The 24,722-nt window shown below is 47.9% G+C and overlaps 1 protein-coding gene across 2 annotated transcripts in view; it reads left to right on the top strand.

The window, feature by feature from the left end:
* Positions 1–24,722, top strand: part of ADCY2 (adenylate cyclase 2) — a gene marked incomplete at its 5' end in the record, with an annotated part of 400,073 nt that overhangs the window by 13,210 nt on the left and 362,141 nt on the right. For both annotated transcript variants that reach the window (XM_080803421.1, XM_080803420.1), the window contains one exon: positions 8,406–8,603. In XM_080803421.1, coding sequence (XP_080659547.1) covers positions 8,406–8,603 — 198 coding nt within the window. The remainder of the gene's footprint in view (positions 1–8,405; positions 8,604–24,722) is intronic.

The raw sequence follows: 24,722 nt of genomic DNA, 5'->3' as shown, positions 1-24,722 counted from the left end.
CTTATTGAGTTCCCTGGTGGAGGCTGTCCTCCTTTGGCAACTAAGCCCTCAAAACTGAACACCCTACAATTATAGGATTGAGAATGGCAGTTTACAGGAGCGGACGGCCACTCCTGCTTCCACCCCCTGATTCCCAGACCTGTGTGGATCCTGGTGGTGGCAGAGTCCGTGCCTTGCCTTGGTGGCTGTTTCCAAGCATCTCTTTTGTCCCAGGGGGTACCTCCGAGCCTACCTGGTGTCGCCCCTAGGCTGGTGCCCTCACTGAGTCTTTAGAAGCTCATTCGCTCCTTCCGTGAAGGAAGCTGCTTTAGGGCGATGAGAAACAGGGTTAGGTCAGTGAATTCCAAGAGCGTAAGCTCATCGTCATGCATCATTTGCTGCAAATGAATGTTTCTGTCAGAAGCCATGCTCTGGGAAATACCTTGTGAGTGGAGAGTGCGTGGGGAGAGTCCATATATGGTGGTTTGGGTGGAAGCATTACGGACAGGAAAGCAAACCCATGTACAAAGTAGGTTCAGTTGAAGTGAAAATAAACGTCTGCGCCATCCATCGGTTGTAATCGACCTGCCATGGATGGCTGGCTGGTCCTGCAGAGGGTGGCACACTTAAGGGGCTTGGAGTTACAGTGTTTCCATTGTCTTCTTTTGGGTGGCCCCAATATATTCTGCAGAACCAGGCATCACCCAGACCTGCATTTGTATTTCCTCAGGCAGCAGGTCATAGGGAACTCTGCATGAGGACGTAGATGCAGCTTGAGGGGGACAGGGCAGGCGGTGTGGCCAGACCGGTGCCTATGAGTACCGTTGACATTTGCTCCTACAGCTTACTTGTGCCTTCAGAGTCTGCCTGAGCCCTAGCTCATGCAGCCCCCCTCCGTCTGCTGGTGGGGTGCTGCTGTGCACATCCGCTTCATGGCTGGGGGGTCACCAAACAGTTCCATACACATGAGCAAGTTGGACTGCGGGGAGACTTGGTGATGGTCCATGGTCAGTGTTCAGTCCCTTTTGAGGTTGGTAATGAGTCAGCAACTGTTTCTCAAAAGGAGAGTATCTGTAGAATCACAGAGAATTCTTCAGTAAAGGACTGGTTTGGGTGGAGAAGTGTGTTCTTTCAGGGAAATCTGTGAAGCCAAACTTGGCTGGTCACCGTAGGGACCAAGATGGAGGAACCGATGGAGATGTTTCTGGGAAACCAATACTTCTGTGTAACTGTACCACTATGCTTCCGCGGCCACGTGTCTGCTGGACCACTGTTCACCAGTGGCTAGAAGTTGGGCAAAGGAGCAGGGTATGAAGCGGGGCAGTGAGGACGAGATGAAGCCTTGCCTGGCCCTCTGTGACTGCTTGTCATCCTATCCGACTTTGAAGACTTTAGGTGAGGACTTGCTTCATTTCCACCTCCTAGATCTGGCACAGATTCCTCTTCCATTCCCTTTTTTTCCCCCCAGTTTAGAGTTGTGCTTTTTGTGTTACAAATATGTGAATATTTTTAATTTATGTTTTTGTTATAAACTGCTAACTTAAAATTGTGATCACAGAACATGGGTCTCTGTGATACCTCTTCTTTGACACTTTTTGCAAGTTTTTATAAATATTCCATGTGCACATGAGATATTGTTCTTCCTAAGGATGAGTGTGGAATTCCTTATTTACCAATAGGTCAAGTTTATTAATTATTATATTCAAATATTTTGCATCTTCTTAATTTTGTTTGTTTTTACTTTTGTTTGCTTGACCTATCAATAGCTGGATGGAGATGATGAAATCTTCTGCTCTTGGTAGATTAATTTACTTCTCCCCCTAGGTGAGGGGGAGAAGTAAACTCAAATTTTTGCTTTATACATTTTTTGAGGCCATTTTATGAGTTCATAGATGTTTAAAATTATTTTCATTGCCTTGGAATTGAGCATTTTATCATTTTATCTTTACCCTTAAAGTTTTTATTTTTTATTGAATGCATATTTCACTTGCATATATATATATATCTTATATATATATATTTACATTTTTATATATATTTATATACTTATATATAAATATATATTTCTATATATATCGATATATATCTATATCTATCTAAATAGTATATATAATATATATAAATATATATATCTATATATATAAATAGTAGATCTATATATATATATATATATATATATATATATAGAAATAGTAGATCCTGTTTTAAAAATAATTTTTTTAAACGTTTGCATTTTTGCTCTTATTACCAAAAAAAGCACACATGTTTTCTTGGTGATATAAGGTTGACTGTTATTTTTCCTTCAATGATCTGTCTTCACTGCCTTGCACTGTTGAAATTTCTGCTCTCATGCGAACTGTTGTTCTTTGTGGGCAGTCCTTCCTTTCTTTTTATCCACTCTTAGGGTTTTTTCTTTTATCTCTAATATTTTGTGTTTTTACCATCATGGATATATGCTTGTATTTCTTTTTGCTTAACTAGCTGAAGTTGGTTTTTCATTAGTACTAGTGCTAATTAATACTAGACATCCTCAACTAATCTGTCTTTAGATATTTTATGTCCTCAAGTCTCTTCATTTTGTAACTTGGAAACTCCAATCAGACATGTGAATACCTTCTTATTCATCTTATTCTATTCTCTGTGTCTTAGGCTTTTTATAATTTTTATCTCTTACATATTATAAAGGAATACGTATATTCTTTTGTTGCATTGTACATAAACTCTTCGGTTTAATCTTCTAGTTCACCGATTTTCTTTTTAACCATTGCTTTTTTCTGTTTTCTGTCTCCATATTTTTTTCAATGGTTGAGCTTTTATTGACGTGATTATATTGATCAGCTTTACAGGTTCCATTTTCTATGTGTTTGTACCTGGATTGATTTCTGTTGTATGAGCATCCTTGAAAGTGCGTCCTTTATTCCTTTAAATGTGTGAAATACGGCTATTTGGTATTCTCTGGCTGTCACTTTCAGTGTCTGCAGTCCCTGAGAATCTAAACAATTCATTATTTTCTTGGACACTCGTTCTTGGTGACTGATCATTTTTGGCGATTTTTGTTTTAAGATGTGAACTGATTTTAATTGCTTGGAATACTGTGGTTCTAAGTGGGAAAGCTTTTGCCTAAGAATAGTTAGCTGCTCTTTCCAAGATAACTGGGATGTACCCCAGCTGAGGTTTACTCTGGCTCCCTTTGTCCACACTTGCTGTCCTGTGGATCTACACACTGCTGAGGTTCTCAGCCTTGGCATCTCCAGGGCACCTGCTGTCTACAGGGCAAGGCTGATTCTCACTCCTCCCAGCTGCCCCTGGCTTTTGTGGTCTAGACTTCCTGCCTACATACCCGCCCCTGCTGAGGGTTTAGCACTCATATTTTCTGTTTCTCTGGGTTTTTGTTTGTTTGTTTTTTATGGGGTGGGTAGGGAAGTGAGTTGGAGATCTTGTCTACCACTTGTAGAAACTAGCAGCCCCTTTAGGAATATTATTTGGAGTCTAGTTGTAGAAAGGAGAGTTCTTTGATGTCTGATGCCCCATGGGAACCATTTCTTATGTAAAACACACTTATTTTATGTCTTTATCCATATTCTTAAAATGTGAGTGAGAATGCTGGCCTGTGTAATACGAACCGAGAATAAGTAAATATGGTCAAGACCATATTTTTAAAATAAACACAAAAATTCTAAATATGTGTAAGAAAAACCAGTCTGCACCTGCTTAGAAAGATGTATCTTCCACTCTTTGCAACTGCATAAGGGACTTGTTAAGTGTAGACAAAATTATGGCCTAAGGTCTTGTTCCTTTTGCTAGATGTCATTTGACTGCATTTATGTGGGGCTGTTTTATTCTATTGATCTATTGGTCTGTTCTTCTGCCAGGACCATCCCTGTCTTGATTACTGTAGTTTTATAGCAAAATTCAAAGTCCAGTAGGGTCAGTCCTCCAAATTTTTTCTTGTTCTTCAATATGGTTTGCTGTTCTGGGTGCTTTGTCTCCCCGTGTAAGCCTTAGAATCCACGTGTTGATATCTACAAAATAACTTGCTGAGGTTTTAATTGGGATTGCATTGACTCTACAGACTAACTTGGGAAGAATTTACATCTTGACCATACTGTCTTCCTGTCCCTGAGCATGAAGTGTCTCTCCATTTATTGAGGTCTTTGATTTATTTCACCACAATTTTATAGAATTATTTAATCAGAATTTTTGTTTATTCCTTTCATACCTCATGATAAAATGGAGTAGGACTCTATATGTGGAAAAGAATGAAAAATACATTTTCTATTATATCACACACATACATATATTATATACGAATGAATGAAAATATGTATCTTTAGTCAAATGTTTATCACAGCTAAAAGCTCATTTATATTTTTGCCCAGTGACAGCCCTTCAAAATAATTTGTGGTGATCAATTATGATTTAGAGTGCAAAATGGGCACCATTCCAATAATGAACGGTCAGACCAGCCTTGGTGAGAAAGTATTGAGATTTGAAGGAAAAAAGGCCATGATGGCCCTCGTGGTAATAATCTCTGTTGTTTTTGGTGCACCTGTATTTACTCAGTGCCCATTAGCCTTGCAGTATCCGTGTTGCTTTTTACATGAAGAGACAGGCTTAGGGAAGCTCAGTGTTCAACCTGAGTCACATGGAAGTTAGTGGGGATGGGACCCTACCTTCAGTCTGTTGGACTGCAAAGTATTTTTTAATAGAAAAGCAGTGTTTTGCACGAGACTGTCCTTTACCATATAAATGAAAAGTAGTACTGTTTAACAAAAAAAAAAAAAGAAAGAGAGAAAAGAAAAATGCATGTAGAAAGGAATGAAAATATAATCCGTTGCTCTATGGAAAAGCCTCTAAGAAACCAAAGAGCTGTCACAAAACACATGAAAGTGATAGGTACTTAATAGGCCTTGCAATTAGAAGCCCTCCAAAATTACTAGAAAATGCATTGAAAAGGAAAGGATTAAATGTTCCAAGGGAACAAGCAAGAGGGACCCATTATCATTACATAGATAATGCCATGCTCACGATCTCCCTATGAAAAGGCATTTTCATACATTTCATTTAGTTTGCATTGTAAGGTATTTTTTAAAAACATTTTTAAAGGCATTTGAATATGTTTTAGTAGCAATAAGGGCATTTTTCTACATTTCACTTAGTTTGTGTCATATGGAGAATTTTTTTTTCCTATTTAAAGCATGTTTTAAAGGCATTTGAGTACTACTAATAAAGGCATTTTCATACACTTCCTGTAGTTTGTGTTGTGTGGTGAAGTTTTGTTTCCACCGAGGGAGGTGGGGTTGGGCTGCATAAACACATTTCATTGAGATTGACAGTGTTTTTAATGTTTTAGTTCATTTTATTTTAAGCTATGTTGTTTGTTTTATGCTATGAATTTTGAAAACTGAAGTAGCTCCGAAGAAAACAGCCACGGGGTGTGCCTCTGTGGCTTTGTCCGTCGTCCTGTCCGCTGGGAGTGGACCAGGGCAGGGAAGGGAGCTTGCGGTGCCGGCACTGCGGGCTTTCCTGCATTTCATTTCCTTCCCCTGGCGGGGGGAGACGCGTGATGCCAGCAGCAAGACTGGGAAGGAATGTGGCTCGTAAGCTTATACACTCTTTAATGAATGCTCTACTGTTTTTTTTCCTTGATGCCCTATAAAAGATGCTATTTTGTGGAGAAGTCCTTATTAAAACGTGTTTGGAGTTTGAGTTCCAAAGGCAAATGCAGACTCAGCTGCTGGCTGCCCTCTTTTGGGAAGAGCCAGATTCTCCCGTGGGCTCGGGTTGGGCAGTGGTCGGGGCCGGCCGGCCGGAGCCCCGGGCCAGCTGGGAGCCCGGCTTGCCCCCCGAGGCTGGGGGATGCAGGTGAAGGGAGAGGTCCTCCACTGTGCAGGGTCCAGCTCCTCCGGCCGTGCATCTGCCCCCGGGACACACCACCGCCCGCCCCCCCCCCCCCCCCGGGATTGTGGCGTGTGACTTAGGAGCCTTGGAAGTCCCTTTCCTCCCTCAAGATGGATTCAGAATTATAGTTTACAACTGCGTTAGCGTCGACCTGTGTGTGCCCTTTGACCCTTGTTTTGATTTTAAAAGACATTAAAACACGTTTGTGGACCCTTAGAAGTACTGGGGGACCCAGATGCCGTGTCTGTTGTGCTGCATGGGGAAGTCACCCTCAGCCCAGACAAGGCACTTCTCAGTGATGGGGACCCTGAAATTAAAAAAAAAAAAAAAAAAAAAAAAAAGTACATGTGATAGAGACTCCAGTATTTAAGACCCGAAACAGTATCAGGTCTGTCTGTACTGGACCCAGCATGACGGGACCCTGTGTCCTTGTCTTGCTTCCAGTTAGAGCCGCTCTGAGACAAGTGCAGGGAGAGGCCAGGCGATGCCGCTTCCCGCCACTTTCCAATCCTTTCCGTGTCTTCCCGCGCTAAGATTCGCTTCACCGTCATGTCTGTTTTCACATCATTTTCAGTCTCTCTGGAGAGACGAGGGCCAATGAAGTCGACTTCATTGTTTGTCCCCGGACGGGGTTGATGGAGTAAGTGACCGGTCGTGCAGGACAACAGCCATCCCGGTGGCCCAGTGGCGAGCTCTGTGTCCACAGTTCAGTCCATTAGGGGCGGTTTAACATTAAGTGAGATTTCCCGGCTCCGTGTGTGTGGCGAGTGGTGGGGATCTCAGGTTGGATGTCCCCAGAGGACATGCGGTCACGACCCTGAGCCCGTTTATTTGTGGGGTTGCAGTGCGGGGAGCCCTCGCGCCTGCGGCACCGCCGAGACCCTTTGCCATCATTGCGGTGTGGCCGAGGGTGTGGGTGCAACTCGGCACCTAATCACGGGCGAAGACAGCCGTGGCGGGGGAGTGAGAACTCCCCATTGGCTCCTCCTGTCTCCCGCCAGTTCTGGAAACGCACAAGCCTTCTGCCTCTTGGTCTCGCTCGCCCTCTGCTGTGGGGACCCCGGCCGCCCCCCCCGACCCCCCTCCCCACCTCCACCAGCTGTGGCGACTCATTTTTGTTCTTGGGGTTTCTTTTTCCTCACCTGTGGAACAGCGCAGACACCATGCCCCACACGGAGGGTTGTAAGTACATGACATGGTTGTGTGTTGTTCTGTGTTGCGGTCGCCGTGGTGGTTGTCGCTCCCCCAGGCGTCTGGTAGCGCGTGTGATGGTGGCGGAGAACGGGAAGCGCGGGCAGCTGAGCCCTGCGGGCGGGCTCGGGGCCCTTTCCTTGCCCCCATGTTAATCCGGAGTCTGGGAATGACTTGGCGGATCTGCTCTGCCTCCCTGTGTCCCCGGGGTTAGGGGTTTGGTGTCGGGTGAGGCCAGAGCCGGAGCTGGAGCTGCCGATGGGGTGGCGTGAGCCCCGTACCCGTTGGGCACAGGGGAAGAGCACGCCAGGCTCTGGGATTTGAAAGAGGCGCCCCACAAGTCCCGATCTCACCCTCTCTGCTCTTCTGAAGCCCCCCGGAAGTTCTTAGGGTTCTGCCCATCTGGGTTCTTGGATCGAGGTGCATCAGTAGCTCCCCATGTTCGGATGAGGGGTAGAGACCTTCGTGGGTTCCAGCCCACAGGGGGAGCTGTTCGTGGCGACCTCCTGGGAGTGCTTTGCCCAAGCGAGAGTCTGAATCCATGCCCTGGTAACGCAGGGAAGCACCACGTCTGCCACGCTGAGCGGACGTTGCATAGAATGGAAATAGTGTTCCTCTTGTGCGTGTGGGGCTGGAAAGGGCTAGAGGGAGAAGGAGCCTTAGTGTGCAAAAGTGGACCTCAGAACATGCATCGGGGGCGAATGCTGCATGCTCGTTTTCTTTTTGCCGCTGGAGCCCTGGAGAAGTGGGGAGGTCCACCAGCAAAACGGCACATTCTTCCAAGTGTTTCCTGCTCTCGCGTGCCTGCACTTAGTACTTTCTGACCCTTTTCTCTTAACCTGTGATCCCGTTAAAACATTAATTGCCATGCATTAAAATAAAAGCTCATCACTTGGGAGACTCAGACCATTTTTAGATTTTTAAATAAAACATTTCAAACCCATTTGGAAGCCTTAATTTTCTAAGGCGAGGGCATTTCTGGTCCTCTGATTCAGGCAGTGAAGTTGCTGGTCTTATTTTTACCCTGATAGTAAATATTCTTTCATTCACTTTTGAATAAAATCCATTTCTCCATTTATCAGGGAAAATCTAAATTTGACGGTGTTGCTGTTTTGCATAATTTAAATATACGATACTGGGTTATTTCTATAGAGAAACATAGTGATTTAATGGGGAATTTAAATTTTCAGACGTTCAGACCCTTCTGCTTCTGGAATAATTTTTACAACTCGATCTATTTGACATTGATTCATGTTGATGACATTTGAGGACATGAACCGTGGGTGTCACACGCGTCGCTAAATTGTGCCTTTGCAATATTTCCTTCCTCTTAGGAAGTTGAAGACCACGTGGCATTTTTAATAACGGTCCCGACAGCCCTGGCGATTTTCTTCGCGATATTCATCCTCGTCTGCATCGAGTCCGTGTTTAAGAAGCTTCTCCGCCTTTTCTCCTTGGTGATATGGCTGTGCCTCGTGGCCATGGGGTACCTGTTCATGTGCTTTGGAGGCACCGTCTCTCCCTGGGACCAGGTACGGTGTTAAAATGCTTTTTGTGTTTCCTTTATGTGCTTCGATGGATGACATGCTTGGTTCTGCAAACCCGATCCTAAACTGGAAACAGGAGACCTGTGGCTGAGAAGAAGGTCTTTCGGATTAGCCCACATTAGTGTGGCTTCATGGCTGAAGTCACTCAACACCCGCTCGGACTCCTCAGACCTGCCAGCAGCCAGGGTGCGGGCCTGGGTCTCACCTTGTCACGTGGTTGAGATGGCCGCGTCCGGGCGTACTCCGCATGCTGCACTTGGCTGCATGGTCCCTTGGTTTCTGAGTTCTCTCTTATTCCAGGATCCCTCTGGGATCGGAGCCGTACCTGTCACTCTCAGACACTGGTTTTGGCCTTGGACTCTTTGTCCATTACTAGATCTTCCTCCTTACACACAGACTTCTCTGACACTGATTTTATATCAACCTGATTTTGTCATATCAGTAGGATGGTTTCGTGCTCCTACTAGAAACCCATGGTTCTTCATGTTGACCCTGGGAGGTTCTTGGCTTAGGAAATCGCTACACCTGGAGGCTGTTAGCTCTTTAGGACTCCCCACTGTGTGCTGCCGTGTGAATGTGTGCTCTGGACTGCCCGAGGAAGCCCTGGGTTGTCTCCAGGACAGGGCTGGGCTGCAGGCGTGGTATATAAGCTGCCAGCTTCGACCTCGTAATCAAAGCCACAGGGTTCTGTAGCCATCCAGGAAGAGAGTGCATTGGGCACTGAGCAGGTTGTCACGGAGTTGGTGGGCACATCAGAGGGAGCGGTGAGTAGGAAAGGAACAGGGGCCCGAAGTGGGTAGAGGAGAAAGCCTTAGGAGACCAAGAGCAGTAGGGAGAATTCCTGTAGAGGCCAGAGGATGGGAGAGATTCAAGAGGGCAGCGGACAGAAGGGCTCAAATACCAGGCCAGGGGGAGAGCATCGCCACGCTGCCGTCGTTGGAGGGAGCCCCGGCTGAGGTTTCCAGCAGGTTCTGTTAGGAAGCGTGACAGGGTTCTGCCTCATGGCCTCAGCCAAGCCATCATCCCGTTTTGGCCTCAGTTTCTCTTGCAAAGGGAGAGGCTTGGACTAAGTCAACTCCGCTTGGTCTCTCTGGCTCTGAAGGACACTGCTGTGGACGGAAGAGATGGTGGTGCCGCTGTCCCTTTCTGCTGTTACCTGAAGAGGCTTCCCTGGTCAGGGAGGCTCCCGGACCAGTGTCCCCATCACTGTTCCCTTCAGGGCCCTGGCAGGGCTGGGTGTGCACCCCAGGCTCCCGGCTGCTTCCCGGCCCCACCTCCCCTCTGTCCGCACGCCGTGCTCTGGCCTCACGCACACATGGGACAGAAACGGGGCGCCGGCCAACGGCGGGACCCACCCAGTAGCCTAGGTGTGCACCAACGCCACCTCCTTTAACAGCGTGACTTTATGAGAGGCCTTATCATCTGCAAGGGAAGGATCCTCTGTTTGTTCTTCTGTTTTCCTTTTGTTCTGAATTCTCTGAGCGTGCTTTTCCGTACGAATTACAGAATCAGCTCATCATGTTCAGTGAAAACTCCTGTTGAGATCTGGAGTTTTATATTAATATATTATATAACATATATAATATATTGTAATACATTTATAATATGTGATATATTTATAATATAAATTCTAATGATTGTATAATATAATATACAGTTATATAATATGTTAATAATACAGGATTTCTTAGTTTTTGCTTTGAATGATATGAAGTGTCTAGAAAATAATAAAAGGGTACTATAAAAAACACCCAGAGATTTGCTATCATGTTGTATTGAGCCTTTCCATGGAATGATGTGGTATGTCTTTCTAATAAGTATGGTTTTCTTTTATGTCTGAACACTCTTTTTTTCCTGCATGAAACCAGTAGTTCTTGAGTTGGACTTGCTCTTAGACACCTAACCTTCTTTTTGTTGTTTTATAAAAGGGATTTTTTTTTCTAATTACCTTTTCTATTTGGTCCATGTTGACGCATAGGAATACTGTTGTTTTTTATGATAATCTGTGTTCAGCAACCTCAGGGAATTCTGAAGGCTCTGCCCGTCAATCCGAGGGTCTCAGTTCTTCTGTACAGACACTGTTACCCTCGTAAGAGAACTGAAGAGAATTTTTTTTCTCCCTCTCAAGTCCTTGATTCACTCCATTTGCATGCATTGTATTTCCTAATTGTATCCCCCCGGACGTGTAATGCAGAATCGTAGCTTCCAACCGGAGCATCTGTAACTTCACCCGCAATGTTTCCTCTGTTTTTACTATTACAATTTTAATAGAACCAATCAGTCAGGATAAGGACCCCCGACGGGTTTGGAAGGTTCTCCTCCCACGTGTTCTGTGGCTCCCTTGTGGCCTTGTAGACCTTGTCAGAGCAGCCTTCCCCGACCTCCTGGTGCCCCCCATCTGGCGACACCCCTCACCCTGCCGCAGGTGTTCCGTAGCACGTGTGATGAGTGACCGCCCCCCCTTCTAGGACGGAAGCGTCTGGGGCGGGCAGGGCCGTGCCTGTCTCGGCCCTTCCTGTCTTCGAGCGCTCTGCCAGGAGCGGGCTCGCTCCCTGTTTCCATTAATGTGCAGCTACAGTTCTCCAGATTTGTTGTTGGGTTTTTTTCTTTTTTTGTTTTTGGATCCCCTTGCTCTGCTTTTACCTTTTGGTTTTTTGACCTTCATTTGGTTTTACTGCTACTGTCCACCTGCTTTTAAAAAAAAGTCTCTTAGAGTATCTTACCTCTGTTTCCTCAGTGATCGGTCTCTCCCAGGTGCCGTTTGCGAGTTAAATGTCTCAGGGTTGGTTATTCTTGTGTGCTTGGTTGTTCTTGTTTCCAGGCTCCTGCTGAGTCGGGATGGTCTCACCTCCTCCTCCCCACATAATCCCCTGGGCTGCCCCTGGGCTCTGGCTGCCTTCCTCGTGCCTCCCGGGTGCTGGGCAGAGCTAGCTTGTGTGTGGAGCCTGGGCCCTGCCGGCATTGCCCAGCTCGCGGCCTGGAGCACAGCCGTGTCTGGTCCAAGCTCGGGAAAGGCCCCAGCCAGGCCCAGGGGTCGCAGCCCTCTCTTGGCCGCTGTGCCTAAGCTGGGGGCTTGGTCACGTGTCTCCCTCTCGCATGCCTTGCCAGAAGAGGGGCGCTCGGGCCAGGCCTTCTCTGGGGTTTGAAATCCCGCCTCAAACGTTCAGTGCAGTGATTTAAAATGAAATGATTCGGTCCCATTACCCAAAGCCTTGCCTCTGTCAATGCCAGCACCACGGTGTTGGCCCCTCAGGGAGCACTAGCCTTCAAGGAGCACGGCGGAAGGTTCACTGTGCTGGAGGAGGAGTGCTCCAGGGAGGGCTCCCAGGGGCAGGGCTGAGTTCACCGTCCTGCCTCGAGGAGGTGCGGGAGTGAGCCTGCATAGACAGAAGGCACGGTCCCCACGGGGCCACTCCCGGCTGGCCCCCGCTGCCCTGGGGTTTGCTGACTTGTTGGAGGGACTCCCAGAACTCAGGGCAGGCTGTCACGGTTGTGGTTCGTGGCAAGGAACGAGGACAGACCGACATCAGCCAAGGGAAGCATCCAGGAAAACTACCACGTCTGGAGCTTCGTGTCCTCTGCCTGCGGAGTCATGGACGGCACTGCCCTCGGTGGCTCAGTGTCCCACGAGACACTGAGTATCACCGACTGGGGCATCCGGGCCAAGCCTCTGTGTCCGGGGGTTTCGCTGGGGCTCGGTCTCCTGCAGCCGGCAGGGCGTACTTCAGCTTCCTGCCTGGCGCTGCGTCCGAGAGTTCTAGCCTGCCTCACCCCTAGAGACATCGCTGACCCTGCGTGGCCCGGAGGACGCCCCTGCCCGGATCACGTGTGGACTCTGCTGGCCCAAGCCCGCGGGCCACAGAGACCTTCCGGGGCTGGAGAGATGCTGGAGCCTGGGGCAAAGGGCGAGCCTCTCTCGGGGTGAGAAGTGCGCTCATCTGCCCAGATGATCCGAACATAGAAACTTGTCATCAACATCTCCAGGGTCGAGCTCAGAATATTCCCGGCTCGCACGGACGTTGTGAGGACGGGCCCAGACCCTGCCCTGTGTGCCCTTCCTGCCAGACCCTCACTGATCCCCACGTGGCTCCCTGAGGGGGGCACTGTCACACCCCTGCTTTACAAGAAACAAAGGCACGGGGTGACAAGGACCTTGCTCACAGCCGAGCGGCTGGCACACTGGGGAGCACCTTACCCGACGCCAGAGGCCTCCCTCCCGGGACACAGGGCTCCCCTGCTGGGAACCATGTCACGTCTAGATGGGACGGTAGCCCATGTCTAGAAACAAACCTGATCGTCCTACCTGCTGGGGCCATCCTCCTGTCATCAGTGGGGAGAAGCCAGGGCGGTTGCTGGACGTCCTGCTGCAGAGAGCAGGGCAGCTCCCGCCAGAAGTCGTCCTCCAGCCCCATGTCAAGGGCGCCAGGCCTGAGACACCCTGGCGTGGTCCAGTGTCGTGCCTCAGTGATGCCTTTTAGCCAACCTGAGGAGGAGGAGTCGTGCCACGGGTTGTCGGTCTTGATCAGGCACGAGGACTGATTCGGCAGCATCTGGCCTGAGGAGGCCCGGGTGGGCAGAAGGGTGGTGGGCGCCCAGGAGGGTCCGTGGCGCTGTGTGGACGGAGGTGTGGGGAATCCCGCAGAAGGGAAGAGAGGAGGCCTGGGGCGGTGTGCCCTCCAGCCCCAACGGGGCACGAGTCTCCCTGCCCACCTTCTTTGACTTTGTCTTCTACCCGGTCAGGCCCCTCTCCATGTCCCCTTCCACCCTGTGCCGCTGGCCACCCGCCCATGGACGTTTGTCCCACACAGCTGCCTCCTGGATGAAAAGGACTGAAAGACGGTATGTTCTTGATGGTTCCAGCAACTCCGAGTGAAGTCGGCGGTACATCGCTGGGTCTGTGGCTCTGGCTGCTTTGCTGTGTCTTAGATGAAGACCCCTGCACGCACTGCTGGCCCGGGCTGGTTTGCCAGCACGCCCTTTGCCGGGCTCCGGCTTTCCCATTGCTGAGATGTAGGCGAGAAGGGCAGAGCTGTTGCTGTTTCTTGTTTTCCTGAGTGGTTTAAAAATACTGGAGTGTGTTGAACTGAATGTTCGTGGAGGCTTATATAAGATATTTGTTTTCTCCGTTCTGTTAGGCGAAGTGGGATCACTTCTATTTTTTTTTAAGAAACCAGTAGCCTCGAGTATGGGGTGTATCGCTCCCTCTTCAGCACATGCCTGTGCAGTTTCATAGCGTAGCTGTGATCCCTCTGTCCCTGTGCCAGAGCCTCTGGGACATGGGCCTTCTGAGAGGTCAGCCCCAGAGGAGGAGGCTTAGTGAGGTTCACAGAGAGTGTCTCCTGGCTTTAGGGCTGGAAGTCTGACATCGAGGTATGGGCAAAGCCATTCTCCCTCTGCAGGTTCGAGGGGAGGACGCTTCCTGCCTCTTCCAACCACGTGTGGCTTCTGGCAGTCCTTGGCGTTCCGGGGCATGTAGACATACCGTTCCAGTCACACTCCATTCTTGTCTGCGTGTCCCTTCTCTTCTTGTAAGGACACCCATCCATCATACTGGATTTAGGGCTTCTCGTGGTGATCCCATCCTCAACTGATGACAACTGCCGAGACCCTGTTTCCAAGTATGATCATACTCACAGGTACAGGGCTGGAGGGTAGGACTTGAAAATACCCTTTTTGAGGGACACAGCTCAACTCATGATGGCTCTGATTTCACGGGAAGACACACTGTTTCCTCTGTGGATTGCAAGAAGCCACCTCTGCCCTGCATGGCCTGGTGCTCGTGTGTCTGCCCTCCCTTCTTGGAGTCCCCTAAATGCCTTGATGTCAGCTGACACTGAAACTGCAAATCCACCATGGAATTAAATGTATGCCCTTGAACCCAGCGTGTCGGGAATTAGGTACATTCCAGTGTGTGAACATCCTGTTGAAACAAACCCACACTCATGAACACGAAGAGAAGTTAATCCGACGATCGCTTGGCTGTGTAAACAGCATCGCGGACGAATATTCGTGCCTTAGCTAGGAACACCTCTGTCCTCTGCCCGTCTGAATCACGGAAGTGCTTCTTTTGGGCTCCCGCATTAGTGACGTCGAGAAGTTTTGCCTGATGCGTTTTCGTAATGCTTTGGTTTACTAGGTGAAACCCAAGCTTTTAGATGTTTTATGTAACGAATTTCTGGCAGGAATGAATGCATTTCACCTCCTCTGACAGCCCTGGCTTAGGAGCCTCCCTCCTGGATGAGAATATCATTGAGAAGGTAGCAGGAGCGCGGTCCCCCACATGGCTGGCTCCTAGGCAGACAGATGCCGGCTTGGCCAAGTGGGGACAAGACAGCTGAGTCGCATTTGCATTTGTCTCCCGCTTCCTGCCCCGCTCATTCCAACAGCTCACTGAATAGAGTTAAATGAGCGCTTCCATTCCTGACAGCCCCATTGCAGCCCTTGGCACAGGGACCATGCTGAAGTCATTGTATAGATTTGTTAAATTGCCACCAACTTGAAAGGCTAGTAATTTGCTCCAGGAAGAAGACCGCTCCTTGGTCGCGTTACTTAAAAGGACACCAGACATTCAGCGTGTGCCCGCGTGTTTGCTTACAAAAGTAGGACATCAGTGTGCAAACATCTATTCTTTTTTTTTATTTTTACTGAAAGCAGGACAAATGAACAGAAAGAACGGCTTCTCGTAGGCTGCGAGAATTGGTTTGTTTTTCCTCCACCGCAGGCCCTTGTAATGATGCTCAAGAATTTCTTTACCATCGGAAGACCCAGTAGCATGTGAACGGAAAGAGAAATCCAGCTCGGGGAGATCGTGCCTCAGGACCCAGAGCTCCCATCTCTAAGCTTTTGTGCACCGGTGAGGCTTCTCGGGGGGATTGTACACTCACTATGAAAAAGGACACACCTGAGAAGAATGAAAATGTAATGCCTATAATTATCTCCTTACAGCAGCAAAAGATGAGGGTTTTTCTAATGATGTGTTGTTGTTGTTTTAATGGCAGAGGATGTACTGACAAAATGGGAATTTTAAGGAAGCACATCGCAGCTGGACCCAGCCTGAAGTGTAGTTATTTTGAGATCCTGCACATTTCTGGCGCTTGTGCGCGGAGGTGGCATTTCTGTCTTCTCCCTACAGTTAGTTCCCAGCCGGAGTGAGGGGACCATCACCCAGGCTGTGCCGTGCACTGGGAACTTACCGCAACCCTCTCTGCCCGTCCCCAGCCAGAGCCCTGTCCGTGCCCGAATAGACCGTTCTGCCGGGGTTTGCAGAACGATCTCTCTGCCTCCTCCTCTCTTTCTCCTCCTGTGCTTTTCTCTGAGGAGCATAGACCTGGGTCCTGAAGATGGGCATCTTAATTAGACTCTTGTCTGAAAATGAAGCACGCACCACCCTTCTCATTTCTGCATTTCTGGAATATCTCCTCCACTCGCACCACATCGGTGTACGTTTTATAGACCGAGCGGTCTTGGAAACATGTTTGTTCGGGGCTCCGTTCCCAGCGAGCAGCCAGGGTCACCTGTGTGTGGGTCACAGGGCAGAGAGTTGTGCAGATACTGAACGCACATACACATCCCCTGCCTGTCTGCTCGCCTCCTCCACCTTCGTAGTGATAGAAAATACTTCTTCCCTGTGCTGGGCAGCAGTCAGTGGCTTTATCCGTAACTTATTTGATCTCTACCACCCTATGAAGTAAGTACCATTATTGCTTGCAATTTGCAGGTGAGAATATGAACACCCAGAGAGGTTAAGCATCCTGCCCAAAGTCACACAGCGAGGGAGACAGACAGAATCTGAACGTAGCATTCTGGCACCAGGATCACCGTGCGTCATGGTTCTGTGCTCCTTGCTATTGAGAAGGTGGGGTGTTTCCTGTCCTGCCTCGGCAGTTGACAGGATGATTGTGATGAGGAAGGGACATATTTGGAAATTCTGAATTGTTCTGTCTGAGCCCCTTTTGGGGTTAAATGTTATTTGGAAAAACATTCATAGGGAGGAAGCCGGTACTTAGAGATGCCATAAAATTGATCGTATCGTTGTTTCAAGTTGTCAGCACATACTCCCAGTTGAAGGACGTAGGTGTCTCATTCCTCAGAGGAATCAACAAGAGAAATGGGGCATCCTTGACTCGAGAAGTGAACGTCCATGTACGTATATGAGCCAGTATTATCGTTTGGGAATTAATGACTGCTTTTATGCTGAGGTTAACATTGCTTCCTTATAGATTCCTTGTAATTGTACTTCTTTCTGCTGGTTTTCTCTTCTGGTCCATTCTTAGCCCCTATGTACCTGCACAGAGGCCCTTTCCTCCCTTTATGAAAAACCCTCAGACTCCAAGGGCCTTGGGAAGGCATTTGCCAGGATGCCAGCTCCGGGCTCAGAGGCCCGTCCAGCCTGGTACAGTTTCCCCCTGAGCTGCACAGGCTCTGGGTTCCATCTGTGACCTTATTTGAAGTCTGCGTAGGATGGCTCTCGTGCTCCCGGTTGGCGGGGTCGGGGGTGGCCGCCGTCACGAGGAGGCGGGCGCTGTGTGTAGAGCTCAGGGCGTCTGGAAGCACCAGCTGGAGAAGTCGTCGTGACGGTGAGAGAAGTCATGACTGCGATCTGGAATTTGTCATGTTTTCTTGAAAGCGCTGGAATTTTACGAGGCGGGAAGGATGTTCTGTGGACTTCCAGAACATCTGTTACTGACTTGGTTTAAATGGAGACACCTTGGCTGTTGACCGTGTGAGAGCTTGCCGCGTTCAGTGTTTGCGAATGACTTTGTGAGAGGTTGTGTTTGTAATGGAACGCCAGCTACCTTGTGTTTGTAATCGAGTAGGACGTGGTTGTTAGATCCAGGGGAACACGGGGACCCGTGCGTCACGCAACCTGTCCGTGTCAGGTGGGGGCCGTGTGCGGGCCCATGCGTGCCTGCTGGGGTGCTGCCAGCATGATGGGGAGTGAATTCTGGACCCCAGGCCAGAGCAGCAAGTTCTCAGGAGAAAATAAATCCAGAGTTTAAATTATTTGCTATTAAGAGTTGCTTAGCAACCCCTCACTTAGCTTCCCGAGCGTTCAGTATTTCAGATTTCCTTTTCTCAGCAGCCACGAATCCCACCCTCACCCGACTCAGGGAGAGGAGCGAGGTATAAACCCCCCAGACCAAGTAAGAGGTTTGCATGGAGACTCTACAGTAAACTTTTAGATTCGGGAGAAACAAACAATTGAGGCCAGCAGGTGAATACTATATTTTCCATCATTAGCATGAGATTTTTCCTTTCATTCTATATTTCCGGTGCTTTATGAATGTGCGTGTGTGTGTGTGCGCGTGCGCGCGCGTGTGCGTGTCTTCTGAATGTACTTTTCTTATTTGTAGAGTGGACTGAAACTGAAGTATTTTCAGGTCCTCCAGGTACTGATGGACTGTGTATCTTGTCCGCTGGGTCACCAGCCCCCTCCGCCTGGGGCTTTGTGGCTCCCCCTGTTTCTACCCCCAGCCCAGCAGCCAGGGTGGTGGACACACAGGGGCGGGCAGGGGACCAGTCGCGCTGGGAAAGGTTGATGATGTGCTGGCTGAGGAGCAAGGGGGAGGTGGAGGGGAGGAGGGGGACGAGGGGAGGAGGAGGGGGCGGGGGGAGGAGGAGGGGGGCGGGGAGAGGAGGAGGGGGGCGGGGAGAGGAGGAGGGGTCCATTTCTGCCTAAAGATGGTCTATTTAGTATGTTCAAGCCCTGCTCTGGCCCAGTGGAGTCTTCCTTCTAGGTTTTTCTGTCCAAAGGTTTGGGTTCCCTGCTGGGGATGATAGCAAGTATAAAACATTCCCCGAGATTCACATCATTTACTTTTTAGACGTTATGGCCTCAGAATGGAGTTTATAATCATTTCTGCGTCTCAGCTTCACCGCCATAAAATAGGGGCATTTCTCTCTGTGCCTGGGGTCTGCCCAGATGCCCTCCCCTCCATGAGAGCCACAGCTGCCAGGACTGGCTGTCACCCTCCAGAACGCACTTGGGAGTCGTGGTTCCTTGTGGCTGCTGTAAAGCTTGTGGCCCACGTGCAAGGGTCTCCCCAGGAACTCTCCAGAGCATTAAGGAGAGGAGACATTCGCCAGGAAGGGTGGGCTAACTTTGGCCCCTGGTGAACGTGCAGCTTGGGAGGATTTGCAGAGTTTGGTGCCATATCATTGTCTCAGGTACCACGGATTGAGTGGCTTGAGACAGTACACCTGTCTTGCCCTCCAGTTCTAGAGGCCACAGGTCCGCAGTCAAGGTGGGGCAGGGCCACACTTGCTCTGACATCAGAGGAGAGGCCTTCCTTACATCTTCCCAGCGTCTCGTGGTGGGCTGGCCGTCGTGGGCATCCCTCTGATTGCCGTTACATGGCCAGCCTCTGCCTCTGTCCTCACGTGCTCCCCCCGAGTCCGTCTGTCTTCATGCTGCTGTTTTGCTGTAAGGACGCCGGTCATCCTGGGGGCCAGCCCACCCTCGTGTGGCCTCAGCTTCACCAGTTAGATCTGCAGTGACCCTGTTTCCACTGTTTCCACATAAGCCCACATTCCGAGGCGCTGGGGTTCGGACTTCAACATAGCTTTTTTTTTTTTTTTTCTCCTTTTTTCTTCTCTCTCTCTCTCTTTGGCATGAGCGCACGATTCAACCCATCCAAAGTGCGAGGAAACTGAGATGAGAGAAGCTGTGGGTCTTATTTCTACTTGCTCATGGTGGATGTAAAACACACATTACCTCGTCCATGCTCACAGCTGCTGCATGAAACATGGACCCTGTGCAAAATGTACATGCGGGGGCCCCTGGATCAAGGTGTGTTAGGAATTTCAAGACGGTCTCTCCAGGGCGTCAGACCCACTGCAGTTCCCTGTAGGCATGGGTCCTGTGTGTCCACACAGGTGCGTGTGCTGGCACCTGCGGCTGGGAGGGCTACGAGGTGGTCTCCATTGTGAAGGCTCAGAGACGCCGCTGTTGGTGGCGGGTGATGGTGGCATGAGACCGCGCGCTCTTCCTGCTCCCCCGGCTTTGCTTTGGGGAGGGGGTGACGCTGATGAGACACAGGCATCCTTCCGGTGTGGGGAGTGGTCCACACCTCAGAGGAAATCAGCGAGAAAAGAAGGTGGGAGAAATTTGGAGAGATTTTGAAAGGGTCGCTTGTCAGTGCTGGGGCGGGGGGGACCCCAAAACCCAGGGGGAAAAAAAACACCAAAACCCAGAACAGAACAGAAAACTGTCCTAAGCCAAAGGTGGAGTCTTCTGGCCAAATAAATGTTTTAGCTCTGCCACACATGATTGATGACTGCTTTCATTCGGTTGTTCAAATTCAGCTTTTGTTTTAAAGAGCAGCGTTCGTTCTTATTATTCTGTTAATATATACCAGTCTCTCTGAGTACAGATTGTGTTGCATTTATTTTGTCGTAAGCTGGTTTTAGTAGTTTTCCTGTCTAATAAATTCAGAGCTGAGATTAATAAGCGTACTTGTAAAATCATCCGTGTGATAATTCTACTCAGAGGAGGATGGCATTTCGAATGCCCAGTTCTGAACACCCATGAAGTAACAGAGACCCAGCTTACGCTCCTACCTTAACTGAAAAGTGGGACAAATACAATAAATGATGGTTTTGAGACACAGGCTAAGGGATACTACAGGGAAGTGACCGTCATAGGAAGTGAAATAAAAGCGGGGGGTGTGTGATTGCCCCAGCTTCCTGCCTCAAAAACACCTCCAGCCCCAGCACAGGGAGGCAGGACCCAAGCAGAGCTCAGGGGTTTCATGAAGTTGAAGAAACAGAGTTCAGAGTTTGGGGAGGTAAATGCACTGGAATTCTCAGGATAGGAAACCAAAGAGGAGAGATGAGAGAGCCACAGAGAGAAAGAGAGAGAGAGAGAGAGAGAGAAAGCTCTGGAGACTTGTGGGTGGTCCTGTGAAGTCTCCACTAAGCACCAGTTAGCCCACGCAGTGGAAGGAACCTACAGTGTCCGAGAGCCTCCAGGAAGGAGGGGGCCCTCCATACCAGGTATCACTCCATACCGGGGAATGATTCTTGGTGCAGGGCTGGGGAGAGCAAGGTGCCAGTGACAGAGGCACCCTTTGTGTCTAAATAATTTGAATATGTAGTATTCAAATAATTTGAATATGTCTTCCCACAAAGAAAACTCAGGTTCGTATGTCTCTCTTGGTGAGTTTTTACCAAAACTTTAGGATAAAATAAACCCAATACTACACCGATTCTTCCACAAAAATAGAAGAGGGAACATTGCCCATCTCATGTCATGAAGTCACCATAACTCTGATACCCAAACCAAAGACCTTATGGGGAAAGAAAAGTAAGACCAAAACAGTCATGAAAAAGAAAAGACAATATTATATATTCATATATTTTATAGGTAAAATATAGTATGACCAAATGAAGTTTATCTCAAGAATTCAAAGTTGGTTTAACATTAACAAAATCAGTGGTGTGATTTGTCACATGAACGTGATTTCAGTAATCATTGGTACTCTCATATCTGGAGATGCAGAAGGGGCATTCGCCACAGTTCGACACCTGTTTGTGGAGTGTCTCTCATCAGTCTAGGATATAAAGAACCACCTCAAACTGATTCAAGGCAACTGTGAAAAGGTGTAGCATGGTTCCTGATCGTGAAAGACTCAACACCGTCCCCCTACTATCCCAAGTAAGGTCAGGGTAGATCCCTCCCACCATGGGGTCTCCTCAACACTGTACAGACACCCTAGCTAGTGTAGACAGCGAGAAGAAGCCACAAAAGACATGCAGACTAGAAAATAAGATGTTGGGTGCCTGTGTGTGCAGGTGTGCATGCACACGTGTCACTGTCCCTTACGGTAGACTAAAGCCACATGCGGACATGAGCACTTCCATATTTTAGGTTGAAAGATGCTCCCAAGTGTAAACACTTACTTTTAACACCAAGCATAAAAACAAGAATGTAAACTGTTTTATTAATAGTTTTTAAAACTCATTCCATGATAAAATGATAATATTTGGGGAAAAGGAGGCTAAATACGAAGAATATGTGTTGTTAAAATCAAATTACCTACTTCGAATGTGACTGCTAAAAACCTTAATATTACGCATGTGGCCCGCATTCTGTGTGCATGGAATATTGATGAAAATCCTGTGGAACCTGAAAACACTACTGGAGCTAGTAAGTGGCTTTAGTGAGGTTACAGTTTACAAGGTTGAGATGCAGAAATACATTGTATTCCTGTATGTTAGAACCTCCCAATCAGAAAATTTAAAAAAAAATGCCATTCACCACAGCATTAAAAATATAAAATACTTAGGAATAAATTTGAGTAAATGCATATAACTGTTCTACGTAAAAAACTGAAACGTTGTTGACAGAAATTAAAGAATACGTAGAGAGAGGCAGAGTCTGTTCATGGGCCCAAAGACTTGATGTTCAGTTGCCAGTCCTGCCCAAGTCACCCGCTGTAGCTCCGGTGGGATCCCAGTGAAAATTCCAACATTCCATTTTTATCAAGTCTGAGGAGGAGATGATTCCTTGAGCAAAGATCGATTACCTATTAAACTTTTTAAAAGATGGGCAGATCAATTGCCGAATCATTTGAAATTCAATTTCTGTTCATCCTGTTTTTTAAAAGAGTATTTTCCGATTTTTGAAACGATTTTATTTATTTATTTATTTGAGACAGAGTTAGCAACCGAGAAAGCACGAGCAGGGAGGGGAGGGAGAAGCAGGCTCCCCGCTGAGCAGGGAGTCCAACGTGGGGCTCTGTCCCAGGACCCTGAGATCATGACCTGAGCCGAAGGCAGAGGCTTAACTGACTGAGCCACCCAGGTGCCGCAAGAATGTTTTCCATTGAACGTGATATACACACACAAAATGCCTAGGTCATCATCTGTATTTTCTGTAATGCTCTTGCTATGCAAATATCACTCCTATTACTTTCTACCCCCTGACTGGGGATATTGCTGAAGAACTATTTATGCCAAGAGGCATAAAAACACAGACGCGTTACTCTGTAAGTTGTGAAACAATGAAGTGACGTTCCCTTCTGTGAGAGAGACAGACTTATTTTCTTGTAGGAGGGCAATAAATGGGAGTATATTATAAAATAAAAAAATAATCAAGTCTCACTTTGTCCTTTTAGCCCAGACATGGGTCAGTAGACCAAGGTGTCAGAGGGAGAGCTCCCCAAGACCCTGTCTTGTGCGGTAGAGGGGAGTCAGCATGGGGTCAGCTGGGGTAGACTGTTCGGCAGGTGGAAAAATGAGTATATGCAGTCATAAATGAACAAAAGAAAGAAGTTGATTACCTTACAGAAAAAAATCGGATGCCTACTTCATTCCAGATAAAAACCTGAATTCTAGGTGGATTAAAATCTGAAGGCACATGATTAGGGTTTTCATAAAAATGTAGAGGGAAAGCTCTTCATAAGTGTTATAGAGAACCCATGAAATAAGCCATGGGAAGCGGAAAGCAGACAACAAAAAATCCGGAGCACCATATGAAAGGAAGATGATGAAGAACTGTGAAGGGAGGACCCATCTCCGTTGCCGGGACTGCCCTGTGCACACACAGGAGACAGTCTCGCTTGTGCGCCCGAGAAGGCATGTGGACAGATGAGCAGGGAGTGGGTGAATCAATTACAGTGTCTTCTCGGAATGGAAGGTTAACTAAGAGTCAAATGAACAAAACACATCTACGTAAGTCAACACCGATAAATCTTAAGAGCACAGTGTTGAGTAAAACAGGAGGTTTCAAAATTATACTGATAATGTATTTGTCTAGATTTTGAACACTTTGGAGCACAACCATTAGAGGAAAACATGAATGAGAAAGGGTGACCTGCTCGTCTTCGCTTCCTAGTTTTTTCCTAGGGCAGGAGGAAAGAGGATGTGAAAGGGAGATTTTAGCCCTGACTTCCCCAGCGTCGGTGTGTTTCCTAGAGATACATCAGACACGGGAAAGTCTAGAATGCAAGGCTAATTCGGCATCATGTTCCGTGCACAAGGGGATTTGTGGGTGGCTGTCCTGTTATTTGTTGTACTTTTAAAAACTCTGATTTTCCTGGTTTTGGGTTTTTTTTAACCTTTTACAGTAAAATCTGAATATTAAAAGGAAATCAGGGGTACTGAATATAACTCTGCCTTCCGCCTGCATTTGCTGGCTGGCTTGGAGAATCCAGCCCCCTTACCTGCCTTGCAGCTGAGGGCCTCCTCCACCCCCGCCCGTGCTCCCTCACCCCACAGCCTCTGTTGTGATGTTCACCATCATGAAAAATCAACCCTCCTTTCCCCGAGCTCCCCAAATGTGTGTTAGTGTTACTAGTTTTAATGAGAAGTATCCTATTTTTGAAATCTAAAAAAACATCTCATAGCACTCTACCAATGGCAGGGAATTTAATACTGAATGATGATGGGATTTGGTCCCTGGGATCTGCCTGTAACAATGAATGAAAATCCAGTCAAATGTTCAAAGATTATGCTCATTTATAATAAATAACTAAAAGGTGACATCATTACATTTACTTGGAATAAATACTTGGAGGATTAGTGGCCATAATCCTTAAATCCTATAAAGTGGTTCTTATTATAGTCAAATATTTATTGTTCTTGTTGGTTCCTGGCTGTTCTAAAAAAAATAAACAACAACCCAAAACCGCACAAACCACACTATTGAAAAAAATATTATGGGAATGATTAAAAGGAAGGCATCTGGGCCTTGGAATATGCATTCTCCTGAGGGTGACCCGGTTGTATCTTCTAACAGTTTTTCCGGCTGACCCACGTTGATGGCAGTGATATCATGCCAGACATTAATAGCGTGCAGACATTAAGTAAAACAATTATAGACTGATCAAAATCCTGCCACTCTCTTCCTCCCGTTGCCTTCTGCACGTCTTCTCTGAAAGCACCTGGTACAGTCTGAGTGCACGGACGCCGTGTGGCACGTTGAAGGGACTGAGCTTTGAGTGCCATGGGAGCTTCCTGCCGCCTGCATCTCTGAGGAAGACGAAGCTCAGAATCTAGACAGGATAATCGCTACTTAACTCCTTGGCTTGTTGGAAGTGCGGAGTCACCGCGGATAAGGAGGAGACAGATGGATGTTGCAGGCTTTAAGAATGAGCACAGACT

This window comes from Martes martes (assembly GCF_963455335.1).
Source record: "Martes martes genome assembly, chromosome: 5".
NCBI lineage: Eukaryota > Metazoa > Chordata > Mammalia > Carnivora > Mustelidae > Martes > Martes martes.
The sequence above is the reverse complement of the archived record's forward strand: the minus strand, read 5'-3'. Positions and strand labels throughout refer to the sequence as shown.